Below are 16895 nucleotides of genomic sequence, written 5' to 3'. Positions count from 1 at the left end.
TCCCTCCCTGAATGTTCTCAACACTGCTCAGAGGCAGACTTTTTTTTTTAACAGCTAATTTTTAGGGGGCCTCACCGTGCGGCACAGGGGCCTTAGTTCCCTGACCAGAGATGGAACTTGCACCCCCTGCGGTGGAAGCGTTGGAGCCCTAACCACTGGACAACCAGGGAATTCCCAGAGGCAGATGTTTTACATGTGAGCAAACTGAGGGGCAGAGAACTAAAGCCCCCAGCCCACACTCACATGGCTGATAAAGCACAGGCCATCTTGCCCTTCTGTCTCTAAGTAAATCTAAGATGGGCCACGGGACGGGTTCTGCCTATGAGGGCTTTTGAGGTCCTTAAAGCCTGATGAATTCGGCAAGTCAAGCCTACTGGAGAAGACAGCAGGAGACAGAGGAGTCCTGAGCGGGGGGAGTTCCATGGCTGGGCTGGAATGTCTGGTTTGGGTCACACAGCCTCCAGGATGTCACCTGTGCAGCAGGAAAAGGGGAAAGTTGCTGAGGCCAAAGGCCACTGAGGCAGCCTGACCTGTTCCCAGGCCTCTTACTGCAGGCTGGTGACTGACTACAACAGACACTTTTGGGGGTTTAGGGGCTGAGGTGTGCTAGGAATGTTTGGCAAAATTTGGAACCTAGCTGTTGACAGAGATTAAAAAGTGCTGAGGGATTTCCCTCATGGCTCAGTGGTTAAGAATCTGCCTGCCAATGCAGGGGACACGGGTTCAATCCCTGGTCCGGGAAGATCCCACATGCCGCAGAGCAACTAAGCCCATGAACCACAACTACTAAGCCCACAAGACACAATTACTGAAGCCCGAGCGCCTAGAGCCATGCTCCACAACAAGAGAAGCCACCGCAATGAGAAGCCCACGCACCGCAATGCAGAGTTGCCCCTGCTTGCCACAACTAGAGAAAGCCCGTGCGCAGCAGCGTAGACCCAACACAGCCAAAACAAATAAATAAAATTTTTTTTTTAAAAAAGGAAAAACTTCTAGGAGACAAATCTTCAGAACTCAGGACTAGGCAAAGAGTTCTGAGGCTTAACACCAAAAGCATGATGCATAAAAGAAAACAATGATAATTTGGATCTCACCAAAATTAGAAACTTTTGTGAAAGACTCTGTTAAGAAGACGGAAATACAAACTAATGACTGGGAGAAAATATTTGCAAACCACAAAGCTGACAAAGGACTTGTATCTAGAATATATAAACACTGAAACACAAAGATGTTCAACATCATGAGCCATTAGAGAAATGCAAATTAAAACCACAATGAGATATCATCACACACCTATGAGAATAGCTAAAGCGAAAAACGGTGATGCCAACAGAGAGTGACAAGGATGTGGAGAAACCGGATGACTCACACCTGCCAGGGGGAATGTACGAGCACTCTGGCAAATGGTTTGGCAGGTCTTTTTTTTTTTTTTAAAAACTAAAAATGGACTTACCACAGAGTAAGCAATTGTATTATTTTCTCCCCCTAAACACTTCTCCACTGTGCAATACAGGACGGTCAGCATACCCCTTCACAGAAATAACAATGCTCTCAACTCTCTGAGTAAGTAGAACTCTCTGAAAGGTCTCCTCCCACGACCTGCAGTTTTACTGAGGAGTAACTGACAAAACTGTAATATATCTACAGTGTAATGTAACGATTTGATACACTTTATACACTGTGAAATGATTAGCACAATTGAGTTAGTTAACAATCTATCATCTCACATAGTTACCTTTTTTTGGATGAGAATGCTTAAGATCAACTCTCTTAGTAGATTTTAAGTGTACAATACAGAATTATTAACCACAGCTACCACGCTACACATTAAATCCTTAGAACTTATTCATCTCATAACCTAAAGGTTGTGCCCTTTGACAAACATTGCCCCATTTCCCCCATCCCCGGGCAACCACCATTCTACTCTTGTTTCTTTGAGTTCGACTTTTTTTTTCATTCTGCCTATAAACGATACCATATAGTATTTGTCTTTCTCTGTCTGATTTATTGACTTAGCATAATGCTTCGAGGTTCATCCGTGTTGTTGCCAATGGCAGGATTTCCTCTTTTTATGGCTGAATAATATTCCATTGTATATATACACCACATTTCCTCTATCCATTCATCTGTCAACAGACATTTGGGTTGTTTCCATATTTTGGCAAGCAACTGCATTCTTGGGCATTTATCCCAGAGAAACGAATCCTTATCTTCACACACGTTTAGAGCGTGAATATCTGCAACAGGCCAGATCCAGAAAATACCCAAATATCCTTCAACAGTATCACACCATGGAATACACTTCAGCAATAATAAGGAATTAACTACTGATACAGGCAACAACCTGGATGACTCTCAACTGAGTGAAAAAGAATCTCAAAAGGGTACATACTGTATGATTCCTTTTATGTAACACTTATGAAATAAGAGATGCAGAACAGATTAATGGTTGCCAGAGGTGAGGAATGGGGTGTGGCTATAAAGGGGTAGCAGGAGGGAGTTTCACGGTGATGGTACAGTTAACCATGGACAAAACTGCATAGAGCGACACACACACACACACACACCCCCCCATACGCAACTGGTGAATTCTAAAAAACCACTATGGGTTGTACCAGTGTCAACTGCTTTGATACTGTATCACAGTTATGAGATGTTAACATTTGGAGAGGCCGGGTTCAGGGAGGTCCCTATACGTTTCTTTTAAACTTCCTGGGAATCTATAATGATTTCAAGTAAAGAGTTTAAAACCAATAATTAAGGGGCGGGGGGGGGCGTCCCTGGTGGTCCAGTGGTTAAGAGTGCACCTTCCAATGCAGGGGACTCGGGTTCGATCCCTGGTTGGGGAACTAAGATCCCACATGCCATGGAGCAACTAAGCCTGTGTGCTCCAGAGCCCACACGCCACCACTAGAGAGCCCACGTGCCACAACTACTGAGTCTGCATGCCACAACTAGAGAGAAGCCTGTGTGCCACAATGAAAGGTCCCGCATGCCTCAACAAAGATCCTGTGTACCACAACTAAGACCCGATGCAGTCAAATAAATAAATAAATATTTTAAAAAAAGGGTGAGGGGACACTAAGACTTTGGGGGGGAAAAAAAAAGCTCCCTGGAGTTACTGGTACCATAATCTCCACCGTCTCTATTCTTGGCTAACTGCTCCATGACAACTGCCATTTCCAGCCTCAGACACTGTTGCCATCCAGGTGCCCCAACACCCCAGACTCCTCTCCATTCCTCCTGTGTTCCACGGCATTCTGCTTACTCAAGTCTGTGGCCTTTGCTCTGTCTGATGGAATGACTTTCTCCCTCTTCTCTGCGGCCAACTGCTACTAATCTCTCGAAGCCCTATCCAAATGCCACCTCCTCCGGGCAGCCAGCCTAGACCTGGGGCTGGGCTGAGCTCCCTCCTCCAAGACTTGAGTCTATTAGAGTTCTCACCAGAGTGTGAATCCCTTCTAAGACCCTCTCTCCACCACAGCAGCGCTGACAACAGAAACCCCTGGGGTAAGTGAGTATCTCAAGTATTTCTCCTGGCACTTGGCACATGGAAGGCTCCGGGGACCCTCTGCTGATGAACGCGGAATGGTGGCCACCAGACGACGCAAGAGTGAGTATGTTTCCCCCAGTTCTACAACAAAGGGTTAGAATCAAACAATGGTTTAGCATGATGGCTCTCTAAGTGTGTTCCCTGGACCAGCAGCCTTGGTACCACATGCTCTACTCCAGTGCTACCAAGCTGGAGACTCGGGTAAGACCCAGTCATCTGTATTTTAACAAGACCTCCCTCTGGGTGATTCTGAAGCTCACTATTTAAACAGACTCACTCAATCCATCCTTTCCTCAAACATATACCTAGGCTCTACCAGGCACCAGACCCTGTGCTGTACAACCATAATATTACACAAAGACAACCGGAAAGTTATTGTGTCTTGGAGAGCAGGTTTGTTCATGCACACATGCATGGGTATGCGTCACGTGTGTGTGTGTTCACACTTAACTGGGCTAACAGAATGGACAGTGCTCAAGGCCATGGTCAGGAAACACAGAGGAGGTGAAGGGCACAGGGGCAGCACGTCACCTAGTGTAGGGAGAGGTACAGGGAAGGCTTCCTGGAGGAGGAGCACCAGCGCTCACACTGGAAGAATGGTGTCTGGGGAGGATACGGGGATGAAGATTGTGAAGAATTTCCAGGCAGAGGGAAGAACATGGAGGGGATTCTGAAATGCACACAGTCTGCCTAGGAGATTAGAAGTGGCCAGGGTGGCTGATGGGCAGGGCACCACACAAAGCTGGAGAGGCGGGTGGGTCCCGGAGGCCAGAGTGAGGTGTGGAGGCTGTGTCCTGAGGGCTCTGGGACACATGGTGGGTTTGGAGCAGGAGACAGACATGGCCAGATATACAAAGACACCCTGGCTACCGAGTGGGGGGTGGACCAGAGGACGTGGCACAGAGGCTGGGGACTGAGGGAGGAGCCCAGGGTGGGGCACTGGGGAAAGAAGGAGGGGACAGGGGTGGAGATGCTTAGGAGGTTGAGGGGATGGACCGCATTAGAGGGGAGGGGGAAGGGAGACAACCAGGATGAGGCCCATGGCTCTGGCCTGAGGACAGGGGAGGGGTGGGGCTGCCCCTCAGACAGGGACCCTGGAGGAGGAAGGTTATAGGGCACTGGGGCTGAAGGCCGCTGGAGAGCAAGCTAGAGAGCTTGGCTTTATCCCGAGGGCACTGGGGAGCCAGGGAGGAGTTGGGAAGATCCCTCAGGCTGCCAGATTAGGGAAGGGGACAGGAATGAAGCCTGACAGGCCATGAAGACTGGGTAATGCTAGTAGCCTGGTCCTGGGGAGCAGGGGCTGGAGTCAGGTGAACGGTTGTCCTGGAAGGTGCGTGTTCTTATTCAGGCAAGTGATTCAGGTGTCAAGAAAACGGCAGCCAAAATGCTGCTGCCAGGACAGGCAAGGCGAGTCCTGCCCAGGCCCTACATCTTAACACACACAGCCTACCCTCCTGGAGGTTCCCTGATGACCTTCCGCCATCCAGAAGCCCCGTAAAATGGCAAATAAACTGGTGGGGTAAGTGCCTTTCCTGAGGATGGAGGATTCCGGCTTTCACCAGATTTCTTAACTGAAAAGAGTGAAGAGACTCTGACCTTTCTGGGGATGGCTTGTATCTTGCGTAGGTGGCCGAGCCGGGGGTGGAGAAGCTCCCAGAGGGCTGTCGGTAGGGAGGGACTTTGTCGCCCCCTGCTGGTGATGCTGTGTAAGGGGTTTCTGGAAAGCTGACCGGCCTGGAACAGACACAAGGAGGGAGGAAGGCAGTGGGGGTGAGCGAGGAGGATACCCCTGCCCTCCAAGGAGGGACAGTAAGACCTTTCCCTCAGGCCCAACCACATCTCCCCTGCTTCACCTGCTCTCCTCCCGTGGGGATGGAGAGAGGGATGCTGAGCGAAGGGCGGCAGGAAGCCAGGGCACCCCTTGCCCACCCTCCCACTGCGGCCGAGCCCGCCCCTCAGCTGCTGGGGCCTGATGGGGCCCTGACGGGGCTGCCGAAGACCATTCTTGCCCACGCCTGGGGCAAGACGCTCCTCTGCAAGTTGGATTCCTTCATAACTTGGACATTTTTCTTTATCTTTTAATATATAATGTATTCAGAAGCATGTATCTGTAAGGTAGACGCCATCATAATAAAACAAACTCCCTGAAGCTACCACCCAACCCAAGCACTAGAACAGCCGCCATATGTGTCCACCGGCGGGCTCCTCCCCTTCCCACATCCCTGCCTCCCCCCGGAAGTAATCACTGTCCTAAAGTTTGTGCTTATAAGTCCCTTGACCTCTTAAAAAAATATGTAGTTTTAATCATATACAGTAGGGTGCGTGTCCACCCTCAGACCCTGAGCTCCCCAGCCCTGGGCCCTCACACAAGAGGCGCATAAGGCAAGTTTAAGGGAAGGAGGAAGGTGGGGGTGGGGCAGAAGACTAAGAAGGAAAGGAGAAAGACTGAGGAGAGGAAGAGACTGGACAGTGGCGGGGGGGAGAGAGAAAAGGGCAGAGGGTGGCTTTGGATGGGAGGGAGGTGGGGCTGGGCCGGTACCCCTGGGGGTGGGGGTGGGGGATCCTTACCTCTTGCTGTGCAGGGGCTGGGACTCCCGGAAGGGGACCACGGGGGTCTGCTTCAGGGGCCGGCTCAGGGACTGGGCGTGCCCGGGGGGGGCGGGAGCGGCCCACTTGGAGGCTGGGAGAGAGTTGTGGGAGGCGGGCCCGCTCCACTGCCAGGGAGCGTTGCTGCGGTAGGGGGGCCGGCCCCCCGGGACCAGGCTCTCCAGCTCGGTCTTGGGCTCCGAGGTACTCATGTCATAGGTCTCCGGCCACCCCCTGGGAAGAAAAACTTCGTTACTCAGACAGGCCCTGGCCCACCAGCGCGCACGGGGCTGGACTTTCCCACCCAATCTGAACGGTCTCCTATTTTAAAGGCCGAGCAGGTACCATGTAAACTGGTCTGAAATGTAGCAGCCCGGAGTCCTCAACTTGGACAGGGCCCAACTCAGTGGCTCTGACTGCCGGGCGCGCTCTACCTCATCTCTCCCCTCCTCGTCCTCCCTCCTCGGCTCCCTTCCTCTCCCCTCTCCCTGACCCAGGCCAGCGTCCTCCACGGGCTGGCTCGGCCCCCCTTGGCAGTACGCGGGGCCAGAAAGGCGGATGCCCTCAGAATCAAAGGATAGTACCTGCCTTGTTCCAGAGAAGCTCAAAGGCAACTGGAAGAGGAGCAGGTGACCTACTTTGCAGGGTGGTTAAAAAAAAAAAAAAAAAGCCACGAAATCCAGAACCTTGAAATAGATGCAGAACGGCCCGTGACTCCCCCCAGACCAGGCGGGCACACGCACCGCAGGGCTCAGGGCTCGAGGCGGGGAGATCTGCGGGCTGGGCTGGCATTTCCACCACTGCTGCAGTGCAGCACGGCGGGGGGGGGCCCTGAGCCTGAGGAGGGGGCCGTGCTCACGAAATCCACCTCCCAGCAGCTGTGGGAGCTGAGCCTGGAGGAGCCCTGGGCCTGGGAGCTCTCATGCTCACACTGAGCCAATCCTCTGTGGTTCTCCTGAGTCCCCTGGAGCCCAGGGAACTTTCAGGGCTATCTGGCAAAAGATCTGGTGAACTCGGCGGCAGGGAGGCTGCGGGTCCAGGTCATGTCTCCTCTAAGGAGTCATCAAAAGGTGACCTGAGATGTGCTCTGGCACCTGGGCCCAACACAGCGCAGCCCTCAGCACCACTAGTCGGAGCTGACATTCAGCAGCTCCTTCCAGCAGCCTCTCTGGATTTGTAGGTGCTTGTGCCTCACCAGGTACCAGGTGAGGAATGACAACATACAAATGTCTAACAGAACGCACAGACACTGGAGGTCCAGGCGGAGGTGGAGAGGGTACTGTCGTGGCCCCAGGCAGTGCACACCGACTGCTCCTGCCTGCCCTGCTTCCACACTGTTTCTCCTGAGAAGAGGCCTGTGTGCTCTGGGTGGGGCTGGCCCCACTTCTTGGCTCCAGGTATGAGCATGTGACCCAGGCCTGCCAGTCAGAAACTCTTCTCTCTCTGGACCCAATGACAGGCACAGGATTGTCATGTGCCCCAAGCCGAGCCAAGCAGAGACATGAGCATCAACTCGGAACGACCGGGGGTAAGATCTATTTCCCTGGGCTGCTAAGCTGGGGAGACCTAAGCTGGAGCTGCGAGGAGGGAGAGGTCATCCTTGTCCCCATGATGTGGGAGATAGCTTGAGAATGACAGCAACGCAGAAAAGCAGACAGGTGATAGAGATTCCTGACGAAGATGTCAGAGTCCCTGCATAAAGCCATACTTAAATCTTGCCCTATCTCCTAATCTCATCAGGTGCATTAGTCAGTAAAGTTTCTCTTTTGCTTCACCTCTGTTGCTGCTAACCAGAGTTCTAATCAGTAGATGCACTGAAGAGGGAAGTAAATTGAGGCACAGAGAAGTTAAGTAATCTATCCAAGGTCACACAGCCAGTAAGAAGTGAAAACTGGATCGATCTATCTATCTATCTATCTATCTATCTATCTATCTATCTATCTATCTATCATCTATCTATCTATCTATCTATCTAACTATCTATTTTCTTTTTTTGGCCGCATCACGCAGCTTGTGGGATCTTAGTTCTTTGACCAGGGATCAAACCTGCACCCTCGGCAGTGAAAGCGTGAAGTCCTAACCACTGGGCTGCCAGGGAATTTCTGTAAATTTAAAGATAGTAAGTTGACTCCAAAGCCAACTTTAACCACAATGCACACTGGCTCACTGAACAGTGGTTTGGGAGCTAGTGGGTAGATTTCTTGGGTCCCTGACTTCTGCCCCAGTTACTGGCAGCTTCACCTTTGGCCACGAGTCCCTGGGCATGACCTCAAAGAGGGAAACAATCATCCTGAAGGCAGCACAGAGTGACAGAGAGCCAGGACTCGGAGGCCAGATGGCTTGGCTGGTTCAGATCCCAGCTCTGCCACTTACAGCCTGTGTGGCCTTGGGTGAGGGATTTTCCTTCTCAAAGCCTCAGTTTCCTAATCTGTAAGATGGGAGTGGCTGTGAGCATGAGCAGAAAGTCTGGCACATGCCAAGTGCTTAACGAACAGGAGCTACTGCCGTTGTCACCTTCTCCAGCCGATCCTGTGGACTGTCTGCCTGCCATTCCCACATGCCTAGAAGTCAAAGTCTCCCTTCCGTTTTCTCAAGTCCAGCCACACCCACCTGGGGGCTCTGGAACAAATTCCTTCTCAGGGATCTGAGATCATTAGCATCTAAATTACCCTGAGCTCTCAATAAAGGAATGCAGATTCCTGTGCCCTGTTCTCAGCTCCTATGAATCAGAGTCCTCTATTTATTTATTTATTTGGCTGTGTTGGGTCTTAGTCGTGGCACACAGGCTCTTCGTTGTGGCATGCAGGATCTTTTGTTGTGGCACGTGGGCATCTCTCTAGTTGTGGTGTGTGGGCTCCAGAGTGCCTGGGCTCCAGAGTGCCTGGGCTTAGTAGTTGTGGCACGCGTGCTCAGTAGCTGTGGCATGTGTGCTCAGTAGCTGTGGCATGCGTGCTCAGTAGTTGCGGTATGGGAGCTTAGTTGTCCCGCAGCATGTGGGATCTTAGTTCCCCGACCATGGGTTGAACCTGTGTCCCTGCACTGGAAGGCGGATTTTTAATCACTGGACCACCAGGGAAGTCCCCAGAGTCCTCTTTGAGGTGGGGCCCAGGAAGCTGCATTTTATTAAGCTGTTAGGGATGACGTTGACACCAGAAAAAGTTTAAGAATCCCATTTCACTGATTCAGTTTTTGAATTGTTTTTAAAAATTAAAGTGGTTTTTAAAAATTAAAGGGCATCCGTGTCCCCTACCTCCATCCCCCAGTCACACCCACCAGAAGAACCCATAGCTGCCAGGTTTTTACATATTCTTATAGAAACAGCCTATGCACATAAATAAATATGATTTAAATAGAAATAAAATGAACATTACAGGGACTTCCCTGGTGGTCCAGTGGTAAAGAACTCGCCTTCCAATGCAGGGGACATGGGTTGGATCCTTGGACAGGGAACTAAGATCCCACATGCTGAGGAGGAACTTAGCTGAGTGCCACAACTACTGAGCCCTGATACCACAACTACTGAGCCCTCGTAACTCAACTAGAGAGAAGCCCATGTGCCACAGTGAAGGATCCTGTGTGCTGCAACTAACACCTAATGCAGTCAAAAAAAAAAAAAAGAATATTACACTTAACCCCAGATCCCATCTTACTTTGTTTTCTTCTTTCCAATTAAAAAAATTTCTTACCAGGCTCTCAGCACAAACAGACTCACTGCATTTTCCTTATAAACAATCAACTACTATTCCATCACGTGGATGACCTGGGACCTACTCAGCCAGTCCCCTACAGTTGGATATTTAGGTTTCTTCTAGTCTTTTGCTTGACCAACAACGCTGCACTCAACCACATGGGCAAGACATCTGAGGGTAGATGCCCCTGGTTCGCAGACCCTTTTCCTCTCTGCCTCCTTGTCCTTGATTCCTGACAGCCTAGTTTCTGGGGGTCATGGGGACTCCTTTCTTATCTCTGCTACTCACTCACTTGTGGGGTTTCAATTTCCCTTCTCAGGGAAGAGTTTCTACTCCCCTCCCCCCTCAGACTTCTTAAGTCCAACTGAAGGAGACAAAAGCACCCGGATCGCCTTCCCCATCAGGCAGCGACAGAGAGCCTGATGCAAGCACCCAAGGTCACGACGATACACCTCACTGGGGGCTCTGGGATGTCCTCCCGGCTACCTGGCCCAGCAGTGCAAGGCTCACACGAGAACCCCAGCCTCGTGGCCTGGGGCGGGGGTGTGTGAGGATGATCCCCTGTATTCTACTCAGTGTCTGAAGAGCATGGGGTCCAGACACACGCCATACAGAGCCTGGCTGCGGCAGGGAGAAAACCTCTGCTCGTCCTGGCGTGTTTCCCCTCAGTGCTTATCGTGACATTCGAGCCAGGAGGCCAGGGTTGCAGCAAGAGGCTGGAGGGACCCCCAGAGCTGGGGTTATCAGCTCTGCAAATGAGACCAGCCAGACACCTCTGCACTTGAAGAACAACAAAAACCACCCCAGTCCCAACCCACACCCGCACCTACAAACAGGAGATCCTGTTTCAGCGGCCGCCTGTAAAGGGAGCGGGATGACAGTTTCCCTCCTAAATAGGGCAGGGAGTGGAACCTGTCCGTCTGGTCCCACCCTCCCTGGCCTGTCTCCCCAGAGCTGGAGAAGGGAGCCTGCGGATGTTTCCTTTTGCTTCAGTTGGTCTCTACCTGCAGGTCCAAGGAAGGACGCCTTTGGGGCCTCTGGCGTGCCCGAGTTTTGGAAAGTCACCCGACAGGCGGGCTGGGGGTGTGTGTGTGTGTGTGTGTGTCTGTCTGTGTCTCTGTGTGTGTGTGTGTGTCCTGAGGCAGGAGGGTTTGCCGGGGAGCTCTCCCATGGGGTTACCTCAGCTTGACTTGCCCCTACAGAGCTCGGAGTGGGTGTGGGCAGGCCTTGGCTCTGTGCAGGGGTGGAGGAGGCCCCAGAAGAGGGCTGGGAAAGGGGGACGCCTAGGGCCTGACTGGAGTCCCAAGGCTGAGGGACTGGCACGTGGGTGGCCAAGCTCTTGGTTGCGGCAGGGTTTAAGCCTGCCCAGAACTGTCCCCCACCAAGTTTAGAGCAAAAAGACTCAAGATGGTGGGGACGGTGTAACCAGAACGCGCATGCCCACAGCTCCCAACTGCTTTTAGAGGTAGCAGAGTGTACGGAGACGGAAAACCTGGACTGAGTTTTGCTCTGCCAAGTAGCAGCCATTCAGCTCTGCACAAGACACTGGTCCACTCTGGGCGTCGGTTTTTTTGTTTGTAAAGAGGGGACACACCAGCCCTGTGAGGTCAAGTGTAAAAGCACCCCGTGTCACCCCATCCCGTGCCTTTCTCACTCAGCTCCAGCCACACGACCCCCTCTCTGATCCGTCAACAAGCCACGGGCCTGTGTCCTCACCTTGGAGATGGCTACGCCCTCCCTCCTCCTGGCTCCTTCTCACTTTCAGGCCTTCCCTGACCGCCTCGTCCAATGTCAGCTCACGCCCTTTAATGTTCCTCACACCCAGGATCTCATAGCTGGTGTCTTCAGAGTGCCTCCTATAAGCCAAGTCCTGCTCTGTGTGCTCTCTGGGCCTTACCTCCTCCAACCTCACAGCCACCTTTGGGGGAAGGATCAGTGATCGTCCCTATTTTACACATGAGGAAACAGGCACAGAGTGGCGAGGCCACCTGCCCAGGGTCACAGTTAATAAGAGGAGGCGCCTGCATTCACACGTAGGCAACCTCCCCGCAGAGATCGCCTTCCCACTCGCGTGGCTGCCTCCCTCTTTGGCGGTACGAACCATCTTACTTGCTTACTTGTTTACTGTTTGTCTCCCCTGATCCATTCTTCAGGGCTGTGAGGGCCCAGGCCTTGACGCTCCACTGTGCAGCTGTGTTTCCGGTACTTGGAATGTAGTGATTCTAGAGAGAATCACTGTCTCCAGTCACCTCTGGAGGTTGCTAGGGTACCAACTCATTATTCTAAGAACTGCATCTACCCTGCTTTCCCTGCACAAATTATACCTCAGAAGAATCACATAGGTGCTGAAGGAAAGTTCTTTTTAGAAGATATCCAGGGACTTCCCTGGCCGTCCAGTGGTTAAGACTCTGTGCTTCCTCTGCAGGGGGAACGGGTTCGATCCCTGGTCGGGGAACTAAGATCCTGCATGCGGTGCGGCACAGCCAAGAGGTAAAATAAAAAAACAAAACAAAAAAACTAGAGAGAAAGCCCATGCCCAGCAACAAAGATCCAATGCAGCCAAAAATAAAAATAAAAAAATATAAAAGGGAAAATTCCAGTCAATAAATAAGAAAGGAATGATAGAAATGAGGTCATCACCTCAATGTGACCCGTAATGACATAGGCGACCCAGGCTATCAGCATGAATGGCTGCTGAAAGCTGAGGGGAAACGTATGGTGACGGGTCAGGCTGCCACCATCTGAACCCTCTGACCGCCCCAAGTACCACTCACACAGGGACAACCGGACACTTGATGCCTCCTGATGGATGTCCACCTGGGAAGTGCTGTTACCAAAAGAAATTCAACCAGAACCTGATCAAGCTTCTATGCTGAATTCCAATTTATGGGAAATACGTGTGCTAGAAGAACAGGTTAAAGGACACCGAGGGGTGGGGTGAAAGCAGTGAAATCCAGGAAGTGGGAAACTCTATAGGACAAGTGACCTGGTTTCCTCCCAAAGTGAGCTGTAAGGAAAACACAGGAGGGAAGGGAAGCTTACAGATTAAAAGAGCCTGAAGAGACACATCAACCAAATGCCCCAGGAGAAGCCTGATTAACCAAACAACTGTTAAAAAAACTCTCTCTCTGATACAAAAGAAATTAAAGATAGACTGGGGAGTTGATGCTGACTTTCTGTTAAATTTTTAAAGTATAATAATAATTCTTTAAAGGTCCTGACTGGGTAGAGATAACATTCCAAGGAGTGGGACTGCTTCAAATAATCCAAGGTGGGGAGGTATGGAATTAAAAAACAAAAACAAAAACAAAAACAAAACAAGAACTGGCCACACGTTGATAAATGTTGAAACGGGGCTTGGCATACTTTTAATACGCTTGAAATGTTCCATTAAAACAAAAGAAAGCAAAACGAAAACGAACAAACCCTGCACTGGCTTTGCAGTGAACAAAACCCAAGCTCATCACTGTGTCCAGAAAGGCCGCCCAGCCTCTCCCATCACGCGGCCTTGTTCACTGTGCTCCGGCCACACCGGCCTCCCGGTGCTGCAGGAATGCGCCACACACGCGGACCCTTTGGAGACCCTGCCCGGCTTGTCCCTGTCTTGGACCTGGTAGCCCGGAAAACTACACAGCGGGCTCCACCCGGGAGCCTTCCCTGACCACCCCGTGAGCTGCCCTCCCGACCCGCTGCAGGCCCTTCAGCGGCCCCACTCTCTCTCCTCAGACCTCATCCCTGCCTGCCCTGTATCACACACCTATTTGCTGGTTGCCTATCCCTCCCTTAGGACGCACACTCCAAGGGAACAGGTGCATTATTTTGTTCGCTGCTGTATCCTGAGCACTTCAAAAGGAGCGTGCACATAGTAGGGGTTCAATAAATATGTGCTGAATAAGTGAGGGAAGTGCCGTGTGCCCTCGGGCAACGACTTTAGTGCTGTGTGCGACTAAGGGGGGCGTCCGCCTCACGTGGCTGCTGTGGAGGGAGGATGGGACAGCACGCATGTGGAGAGCTTATTTAGACTGTGACTGGCCTGCAGGAGGGGTTCCACAGATGTAAACTCTGACCCCGTCACCAAGATCGCTCTTCCTACTGAGGAAGGGCCTCAAGTGCCAGCACCCAGGACTTCCCTGGTGGTGCAGTGGTTAAGAAACCGCCTGTCAACGCAGGGCACACAGGTTCGATCCCTGGTCCAGGAAGATCCCACATGCCACGGAGCAACTAAGCCCGTGTGTCACAACTACTGAGCCCGTGTGCCGCAGCTGCTGAAGCCCACATGCCTAGAGCCCTGTGCTCTGCAACAGAAGCCACTGAACTGAGAGGCCCGTGCAACACAACGAAGAGTAGCCCTTGCTCGCCACAACTAGAGAAAGCCTGCACGCAGCAACGAAGACCCAATCCGGCCAAATATACATATATATATAAACTAAAATAAATAAAATGAATTAAAAGAAGTGCCAGCACCCGGGGAGCTGCTGACCTTCCCGGGTGGACAGACTCACCTCCGGGGTGTGCCGTCATCAAAGGGCGGGACGATGACCACCTTGACGGTGACAGAGGTGCGCAGCAGGTCGATCATCTGGTCGTGGGTCAGCGTGACCACGGCCACCTTGCAGATCTCCACCAGGCGGCTGCCCTGCCGGAGGCCAGCCTGCCAGGCAAACCCGTAGTCCTCCACCTCAGCCACGGTCCCGTCGTACTTCACATGGAATCCCAGCTGCCCGAGCCCATTCCGCCGCAGGGTCATGTCCACCGTCTCCCAGCCGTTGGTCATCACCTGCAGGCAACACGTGGGGTCTAGCTTCGCAAGCTGCTCGGGGTCAGCTCTGGTGGGAGATTCCTGGCCAGATCCTCCCCTTTGAGGCCAAAGACCCCGTTGACCCCCATCTACCCTCCCAGGTGACGTCAGCGTACAGGAGTGCAAACACCCACCGAGTCCCAGCCCGGGCTCCTAATTTCTGGAGAAACATGGATACTGTACACAGAGGTGGCAGTCACGAGCTGTGTTCTCCAAACGCCCCCACCTACCCCGTCCGTCTCTGGGACGGGGCTGTTGTTTGTTGGTGGTCTCTGGGACTTGTTTTGGCTAATGACTTGTGAATGGAACTGGCATGTTGTCTAGGCTGGGGCATTTCATTGCCAGTTCAGGACCCTCTGCAGGCCTTTCCCTTCTGCCACAGCCACTAGGATTATTCCAGAGAGTGGCTGTCTGGTCCGCTAGGGTCCCAAAGTTAGAATAAGGTGGAGCACAGACTCCAGCTGAACCTAAGATGGACACGTGGTGTGAGTGAGATAAACCGTTGCTGTCTGAAGCCACTAACATTGCATCCTGAGAGACACAGTGACTTTAACCAAAGGAAGCCGGAGAAGGCACAGACCAGAGATCCCGCAATCTTTCCTAGGCTGGGGGCTCGGGTCATGTTCTTTACTTCATGACATCATTCTTAGAGGTACAAACCCTTTCCCAATCTCCCGCTCAGATCGTCCCCCATCTGGAGCTGACCAGACCACATAGGGCCTGGCCTCCAATTTACTCCCTGCTTCATCTGAGTGGGACTTTTGTCATAATAACGTATTACCACAGACATGAGAAGCCGCTGAACAGAAGCCCCTAGTTCTTCAGCATCTGCTTAGGGATTCCCTCCTCCTCCTGGGATAAACAGATCAACTTAAGCCGTTAGCTGTTAAGCAAGTTACATCAAGATTTGTCTGCGCTCTCCTGAAACTGCATTAAGGAAAGAGTTCGTGTAATGGTTCACGCATTTCCTGTGAAAAGTCGTTCCCTGGCTAGAAATGATGCTATCTGATGTACCTATTAGAGCAGCACAGTAAGAAAGAATTTTATGTCACAAGCCACGCTATGCATTCACACATTTACACATGTACCCATATATACAAACATATTCCTTGCAATCCATACTGACATTCCCGAGTGTGGGCAGCAAGAGAGGAGTTTGGATGGCAAAGGACTTACCTGAAAATGTAAACACATCTGTTCGTTCCTGGTCTAGACAGTGAGAATTTGGGAAGTGAGGAAACGTAAAACGGGCACAAAGCTCCACGAAACCAAGCCCTTCCTCGCTGGGATGCACTCGGATACATTTCACTCTTTTCTACCCGATCCTTGAAAATTGTTGACTGAGACCCAGTAACTGATTTCATAGCCCAACTTGTTTACATGACAATAGGGAATTACTGTTAATTTTTTATGTATGATAACGACAAATAGCTATTTTTACAGATAAATATTGAAACATTTACCGATGAAATGACAGGATACCAGGCTTTGTTTCAAAATATTCAGCGGAAGAGAAGGGAGGGAAGGGAGAAACAAGACAGGCCACACGCTGGTAACCGTGGAAGCTGGTGATGGGGCTAGGAGTTCACTATGTGAGTCTCTCTACTTTTGTGTACGTTTGAAATTTTCCACGATTAAAAACTTAAAAAAAAAAAGGGGACTTCCCTGGTGGCGCAGTGGTTAAGACTCCATGCTCCCAATGCAGGCCGCCCGGGTTCGATCCCTGGTCAGGGAACTAGAGCCTACATGCATGCCACAACTAAGAGTTTGCATGCCACAACTAAGGAGCCCAAGTGCCACAACTAAGGGGCCAGCATGCCACAACTAAGGAGCCTGCCTGCCACAATGAAAACCCAGTGCAACTAAATAAATTAATTAATGAAATAAAATAAATATTTTTTAGAAAGTTTAAAAAACTCCGTTGGAAAAGAAAGCCTATTGTTTAGTGCCTCAAAAGAGAAAGTTGTGACTGGCTTCATTCTAAACCATTACTTCTGCTTTGGGAGTCAAAATTCTTCTCCCCTTTGAAGCCGTCACCCTTGTGTCCAAACAATTTGGCTGTGGGTGATAGAAGAGAGTCTTGTGTGTCCGTGTCTGTGCCCAGTTAGGCAGGACCAGCCCCGGGAGTCCCGGACTGTTCTGAGAGGCCCCAATGGCTCAGGCACTGCTGTTCAGGACCGCTAAGTGCCTACCATGCTCCATCCTCCCCTTCTTCCTTTGAGTAATAAGACTCCCCTGCCCACTGCAAATCAAGAGTTTTGATGGGCAT

General features: G+C 51.4%; 1 protein-coding gene across 8 annotated transcripts in view; it reads right to left on the bottom strand.

Moving 5' to 3' along the window:
* The window catches only part of SIPA1L3 (signal induced proliferation associated 1 like 3), a 240434-nt gene that overhangs the window by 51360 nt on the left and 172179 nt on the right, over positions 1–16895 (bottom strand). For 7 of the 8 annotated variants that reach the window (XM_057711283.1, XM_057711289.1, XM_057711288.1 and 4 more), the window contains 3 exons: positions 14331–14605; positions 6122–6373; positions 5150–5287 (listed from right to left, as the gene is read on the bottom strand). In XM_057711283.1, the coding sequence (XP_057567266.1) occupies positions 5150–5287; positions 6122–6373; positions 14331–14605 (665 nt within the window). The remainder of the gene's footprint in view (positions 1–5149; positions 5288–6121; positions 6374–14330; positions 14606–16895) is intronic. The other variant, XM_057711291.1, reaches the window with a different exon arrangement.

The sequence above is a fragment of the Hippopotamus amphibius genome, chromosome 16, assembly GCF_030028045.1.
Source record: "Hippopotamus amphibius kiboko isolate mHipAmp2 chromosome 16, mHipAmp2.hap2, whole genome shotgun sequence".
Lineage (NCBI taxonomy): Eukaryota > Metazoa > Chordata > Mammalia > Artiodactyla > Hippopotamidae > Hippopotamus > Hippopotamus amphibius.
This window is presented reverse-complemented; position numbering and strand designations above follow the sequence as displayed.